General features: G+C 39.5%; 1 protein-coding gene across 1 annotated transcript in view; it reads right to left on the minus strand.

The window, feature by feature from the left end:
- Positions 1 to 7,500, minus strand: part of LOC138023470 (guanine nucleotide exchange factor subunit RIC1-like) — a 45,121-nt gene that overhangs the window by 11,227 nt on the left and 26,394 nt on the right. The window contains exons 11-12 of the mRNA XM_068870469.1: positions 6,698 to 6,761; positions 5,102 to 5,125 (exon numbers count right to left, since the gene is read on the minus strand). Of these exons, the coding sequence (XP_068726570.1) occupies positions 5,102 to 5,125; positions 6,698 to 6,761 (88 nt within the window). The remainder of the gene's footprint in view (positions 1 to 5,101; positions 5,126 to 6,697; positions 6,762 to 7,500) is intronic.

The raw sequence follows: 7,500 nt of genomic DNA on the forward strand, positions 1-7,500 counted from the left end.
GGAGCTTCAATAGACAGACGTAGATATATACAAGTGCAAGGAAAGGTTACGTTTATACAAATGTTGGCCGTGTAGCACTTATATTTTAAACAGAGTTAACTGAACAGAGTGTAATGTGAAGTGCTTGATTTCTATCCCATATGAACCATGTGAGCGTTAGCCCTACTGATGGAAATGGGTCCACACAAGGACAGAGAAAAACTCTGACCAGGGTGGGACGTAGATATAGTTCATTTACCCACGAGGAGCTTAGGAGTCGTAACTCGTTAAAACCGAGGATGCTACATCCTTGAGGAAAGATATAAATCATCTGTTATGGTATTGGTAACAAATCCGATCTAACCAATGCGGCAACCGATGCATCAGCCAACATATCACTGACACACAACCAACATGTCCGGCAACACACAACCAATGACCGCCCAGTGATGGCCAACAAGTAAATATATGAAAACACTTATAAAGACCCTGGGTTCTTTTTAAACGTTTTCACGAAATGTGAGGGAAACATGCAAAAATATTTTGTTTATAAATATTGATAAACATGATACAGGCTTTTCCTCATTTACATAAGCTTTTTCTTCAATTACATTCTGTTTAAAAAAGGGTAAGTGTACATTATAGTGGACACAAATAATCAAAAGACTTGAAAACTCAATGCTGGCATTCAACAAGTCATTTTGTAAAATATGCATCAGTGTTGTATCAAATTTACAAACTCTTGCCTTTGAATTGAAGTTGTTAATATGCTGGTCACAAATATTATTGTTACTGTTTATTTTTATAATTAATTGAGTCATTAACGAGTTAAACAGTTTTAATTCATTAATAATTTACGAGGGAAAACAGTAAAAGAAATTTGAACAACCAAGTGTCAACAAAGAGGTTGAAAGCTAAATAAATTATTCAGTTTGAAAGTGCTGCAAATAATACAAGTGATAAATAAATCAGTAAATAAATAAATAGCGATATTAAATTAAAATTAATCAATAGACAAGTTATTTCCAGTCATTAAAACGTTCCTATAAGCAAAAGAAAATTAGCAGAAGATTATCAGAATGTAAATTTACAATATATTATATAGGGCCAGCATTTGCTCACAATACATTGTGAATTGTGTTTTCAATTGACAATACAACATGCAAAGACGACACAAATGACACAATGACTATGGGTGATTGTGGAGACTAAAACGTTTCCAGTTAAGATCGATTTAAGTACTGTTATATGTACAGAGAATGGTTTGAAAGGGTGTTTGGTGTAGGTTTAGGCCATTCTCTACCTTTCTAAATCGTGCCAGCCTTGTGCATTGCATGCTGGGACCATGTGCTTACACTGGTCGCCATCTTGAGTAAAGTTGTTTTGTTATAATAAGGACCACTGCCACTGTGTATAAATTCGGAAAATAGTTTTAACATTGTTGAACTATTTTCCGAATTATACGCAGTGGAAGCGGTCCTTGACCCTTAAAATGCCGACACTGAAGCAGTATCACACTAAGAAACCTCAGGGTTGCCTTATGGGCCGCAAGAGAACGAAATTAATCTGCAACAGCGGAGTCAACTTACACTGTACTCCCTGCGAAGTTTGATGGTGCGAACGGACCAAAACAATCCGAAAGTTGAATGAAATGGAGGTGTCACTTTGAATGCTATAGAGTCGCTTCTGGACTTAAGAATAAACCTGAACACAAGCAAGTCAGTACCTCACTGTCTGCCATGGGAGACTGTGCAGACGACATTCTAGCCACTCTCTGAATCGGCCTTCAGAGAGTTAAACAGATCCTTCTATCTCCTGAAATCCTTCCACACTATGACCCTAGTTGTCAAACATTTATCGCAGCAGATGCCTTATCAGTTCTCCTTCAGACTCAGACTCAGACTCACACTCAGACTCAGGACAATGGACATGTTGCATCGTCCTATCTGCTACATCTCAAGATCCCTCACTGATGTTGAAAGAAACTATGCGGTCATCAAGAAAGAAGCTTTTGCCTCAATCTGGGCATGTGAATGCCTTGAAGAATACGTGCTTGACTCAGCTTCACTTTAGAAACAGATCGCAAGCCCCTTGTACCCCTTTTGACCAGAACTGCACTATCTAAGATGCCACCCTGAATACTACACTTCCTCCTCAGGATGATGAAGTACAACACTGACATCCTTCCTGTCCCTAGAAAACGTCAAATTTCTGCTGATGCACTCTCATGTGCCTTCTGACATCCAGTTTATTGAAGAAGTTAAAACCTTTGCCAGCTGTGCAATGGGCAGTCTTCCTGCAACTGCCCAACATCTTCAGGAGATCAAAAATGCTCAAAAAAGTGACGAGGAATGTTGTCAAGAGGGATGGCCACTGTACATGCCGCAACAATCCTTACTCTGCCTGTACTGCAAACACAGAGCCTACCTGGTAGACGTCGATGATCTACTCCTCTATGATGAATGCATTGTAATCCCACGAGTTCTTAGACTGGAAGTACTAGATTGCACTCATTTTGGCCGTCTTGGCATTCACAAATGTCGTGCCAGAGCTTGTATGTCAGTTTGATTTCCAGGGCTATCAGGAGCAATCAAAGACTTGGTCAAATCGTGCTTCACATGTGCAAAAGAACTTCTAGAACCTAGGAACCCTTGACGCCTTCCTTCTTCCCCAGTCGTCCTTGGGAGAGAGTAAGCATGGATCTGTTTGAGTTATGGGGGACGAACATACATCATCACAGTTGACTACTACTTGAGGTGGATTAAGCAACTTAAAACCCAAAGTGCAGAGAGCGTTGTCACAGCATCCAAAGAGCTATATAAACCTCATGGAATACCAGATATTGTGATTTCAGATAATGGACCATGCTTCAGTGCAGAATCCTTCCAAGACTTTGCTGCCAGTTACGGGTTTGCCCACATCACAAGCTCTCCCAGATACCCTCAAGCAAATGGAGAAGTTGAAAGGGCTGTAAGGAACACGAAAGGACTGTTAAAGAAGAATGCAGATCCCTACCTTGCTCTGCTCACCTACAGATCCACACCCTTGGAAAATGGCCTTTTAGCTAGTGAGCTCTTAATGAGGAGATGACTGCGAACCCAGCTTCCCGTACTCGCTAGTACCTTGGTTCCCAGAAATCTACTCAGAGAGCATGAAGAAGTTTCAAAGAAAGAAGAGGTTTACAGATCTAGCCAGAAGAGAAACTTTGACCTGCGAAATCAGGTACAGGAACGTACAGATTTGACAACTGGTGAGTCAGTATGGATCGGGGACTAAGATAGACTACAGGGAAAGTACAAGGGCATACCCAGCAAACACAGTCTTTCATCATTAAGACAGGGAAAGGCACAGTGCATCATAACAGATCTGCCCTTATCAAAGCTGGAAAACCACTCTACCCCTGTCATAGTAGATAATCAAGCAATCCTGACTAGTTCCGCCAGTGACCAACCTGTCGATGACTCCAAAGGACATTCAGTAGGTGCATGCATCTCAGTTTGGAAGCTTGCCAAAAGCAGACTGTTCGCAGAGAATCAGCACTGATACAAACACGTTCTGGAAGGATAGTCAGACCTCTTAACTTGTTGGACTTGTAGTGTACTATGGACACTAAATGATTGACTCTGTTCAAGGCAGTTATCCCAGTAATGCCCTTCCTGTTTGGGTTATGCCCTATTGAGACATTAGCATTTGAAAATGTTTGCCTCCCCAGTCGTCAGACTTTGGATACGATAATGGTTGGTGGATCTTAGACTAATTTATATTCGTTATTCAGTTTCAATGGATTATTCCGTTCCAGGAGGGGAGGTGTAGGGTTATTAGGCCATTCTCTACCTTTCTAAATCACTTCATCCATGTGCATTGCATGCTGGCACCATGTGCTTACACTGGTCGCCATCTTGAATAAAGTTGTGTTCTTATTGTTGTTGATTGAAATGTTCTCCGAATGACAACTTTCATGCTAAAATTCTACCAAAAACAGTATACCAAAAAAAGAATAGGAAATTGTATGCACGCGTTTCCATTTTGCGATTTATAGGCACGAGTGATGTTTTGAAAGTTCTCAAAATACGGCTCGCGCAATTTGAGAACTTTCAAAACATCACAAACTGCACGAGCAAGTTCATACGATTTTTTATTTGTTATATACTCAACAAAATCATTCCACTGCTCTGTTTCCATAGCAACTTCTGTATTGCACTATATAACCTAATAATGCATTTGTCATTGACCAATAAGAAATGCGATACTCTGTTGAGTTCAGTGTTAATTACATTTAGCACTGGGGCAATAATTGGGGACACTGTACAGAAATCAAATCAAATCAAGGCATATCAAATCATAGGCTGGTTTTTGAGGAGAGGGGAATGCTGGAGTACCTGGATAAAAACCTCTCGGAGCAGAGTAGAGAACCAACAAACTCAACCCACATTTGACACAGAGTCTGGGAATCGAACCTGGGCCATATTGGTGGGAGACACAAGTGCTCTCACCACTGTGCCAACCTTGCTCGCTTCGAGTGTCAGCATTGAAGCAAATCCTTGGTTTTCACTCATGGGATCAATGGCGATTTCTTTGTTTTGACCAAAAAATGGAAATGTTTGCCTGAGAATTGCTTGATTCCCAGAGGGTTAGTTTGGGACATTAACATGGCTGCTGTTTCTTCATTAAGGGAAACAAACACGGACACCACAACATCATGAGAAAACTAAGAATATTACATACTAGACAGAATATCACATCTCTCGTTGGTCAATGACGAATGCATAAATATTGGTTTAAAAGACACTGTGCAATACACTGAGGTTACAGAGTGCAATACAGAAGTTTCTAACAAAGCAATAGCGTAATTCAGTTGAGTACAATAATTATAATAACACTTTAAAAAATTAATGTAAGAACTTTTTAGTGTATTTTGTGATTTAATTGCATGGTCACTCATGATGTTTTACCATCATTCATGCCCACATAAGGCACTCCGTTCACACGATTTCCTACATGTATTCATAGTGTCATAATCATGGTATCACTCAGGAAAACAATTGACAATTAGTCATCTGACTTGTTTAACTTATCATGACATTTAATTTAGTAACAGTACTACAAAATGATATCAATATACCTGATATATCGTCACATGTGACATCTACCAAGAGAAAAAGCAAAAAACTTACATTATTTTAATGGTGTTTTAACCTGTCATATTTACAGCACAAACATAAAATTTATAGTGAATTCTAATGAAGAGTCTTGCCTCCCAAAAACAATAAGTCTTAAAGTATATGAATTCATTTTAATTATTAATTTGGTTTATTAATGATGACAGCTATGATTAGAGTGTTAGCAAAAACTCTGTTATTAAAAACGAATTACTTTATCTTTTAATATTGAGCTTTGGGTTGACAATGTTAATGTGAAACTACCGGGTATTCATAAATCACGGCAGACAATGACACTCAGGGTGGAAATTATTTAAGATCATAATGCATGTTAGTTAAAATCAAAAGATTTAGTTCTCATTAATAAGCAACAATATGATTGTCCTGTTTCATTTTTTCTAACACTTTTTTCTCAATAATTCAAAGAATCTTTGAAAACATTTCAGTACACTAATAAAATAAAGGGAGGCATAAAAGTTGGACCAGATCAACTTGAATTGCTCACCTCGGATCGACGTAAAAAAATGATAAGGCCTTCAGAAATCACCCTAGCCTCTTTAAGGTACCTGTAAGTAACCTTGGTGAAATCGGGGCAAACATTGGTCAAATGGTTTTTGCTCAATCCGAGGTGAGCGATCGGAGCTGATCCCATCCGACTTTTGTGCCTGCCCGACTAATGAGGAAGTTTATTGACATTACAGGGTTTGCCTAAGACCCGGAATCCAGAATCCAGAATAAGGAGCCTGGAACAATGTGAAAGTCCAGCAAAGGCTAAAATTACTACGGAAGCAATAAACTCAACGACGGAGACATTACCTTCAGTAAAGTACTCTCAAAGTCAAAGATAAAGAAAGTTGGTACAGCATCTTGTTTGTATGTTTTTTCTATAATTATACGGTTAACAAGGGCATAATCCAACAGTAAAATTTAAAATTTTAGGAGATATTTTATACCCCAACCTCAGCATAATTTTTCAAAGGGCCTTTCCTTTCAATGATACCCATCAAAGGTGGGCGTTTGCATAATGTCAATCAAGCGAAAAGATGGTCAATAGTGTCTTGCCGATATCATATGTTTTCCTGCAAGAAAAGAAGCATCATATTTTTGCCTTCCCTATTTCATCAGGATGTCGGTTGAGAGCGACATCGAATGTGAGGTGAGTTTTGACACTTGATTGCAGCCACAACTATTGGTGAACAGGAAAAAACAGAGAGAGAAAACTATTTATGTCCAAAATCAACTGCTGACCACGTGGCGTATCAATAGGTGCAAAGGTTGACTCATAGGGGCCTGTATGGGAGAGAGGCAAGCTCCTACTCATGGGCTCCTGAAGAAAAAGAAAAAGCTCAAAAAATTGGAGGCTCTTCTGAAGTTATTACATCAATAGTATACCCTCCCAAAAGGTCCATCAGCACGTGACAAATTACTCAGAGTGATAAAAGTAAACATTTGCAAGACGCTGGATCATTTAAAGTGACTTTCGTTTAGGTTCTTATTCCTGATTCTGGATTCCGTTTCTGGATTCTGAATTTTAGGCAAACCTGACATTACACATGTACCTACTGCACCATTTTCTTCCTCTGATGACACCATTGCTAAGTTATAACCTTCTGGGCCCCAACCCTGAAAATTATGTCAGAAAATCTAGACATCATTGTTATTTCCTTATCACTTACACTACATGTAATTCCTCTGGGGCTGGTTCCTGATAGGTGGAATAACTCTATTACAGGGATAAATGTACCTTATTCTGGCACATCCCTGGAATAGAGTTATTACACCTTTCAGGAACCGGTCTCTGGTAAATAGTAAAAGGCACAGCTTGATGAAATGACCAGCATTTGAGGCAAGTTACAGTACTTAATACTTAGAACAGGAAAATGAGCAACCTGGGCAATTTTGGGTCTGCCAAATCTGCGAGCCAGCAAGCCATGTGAGCCATGCGAATTTTGCATTTAAGTCTAAGCACCCATTTTAAATAGCGCCAGAAACCCATAAGGGTTGAAACGTGTAACGCGCGTTGACAGCTTCCGAATATTCAGTGCGAACTGATTGGTTGAATGTTTCAGTGCTCAGTACCATATTTGGAAACCCCTAGCTCTTGTTGTTCCAAATATGGTACTTAGCAAATTGAATATTCAGAAGCTTGTTTCCCAGTACACAAGGGGCCGTTACACGTTTCAACCCTTATGGGTTTCTGATAGCGCTCATAAACAGTTATTAAGTCTAAGTACCCATTTTGAAATGGTTAGCTTTCAATAACTGTGTGACTTGCATGTTGACTCGCATGGCTCGCAGCCATGGCTCGCATGACTCGCATGGCTTGCTGGCTCGCACATTAGTGCAACTTGGCAATTTTCAG

Source organism: Montipora capricornis, chromosome 11 (genome assembly GCF_036669925.1).
Source record: "Montipora capricornis isolate CH-2021 chromosome 11, ASM3666992v2, whole genome shotgun sequence".
Classification (NCBI taxonomy): domain Eukaryota; kingdom Metazoa; phylum Cnidaria; class Anthozoa; order Scleractinia; family Acroporidae; genus Montipora; species Montipora capricornis.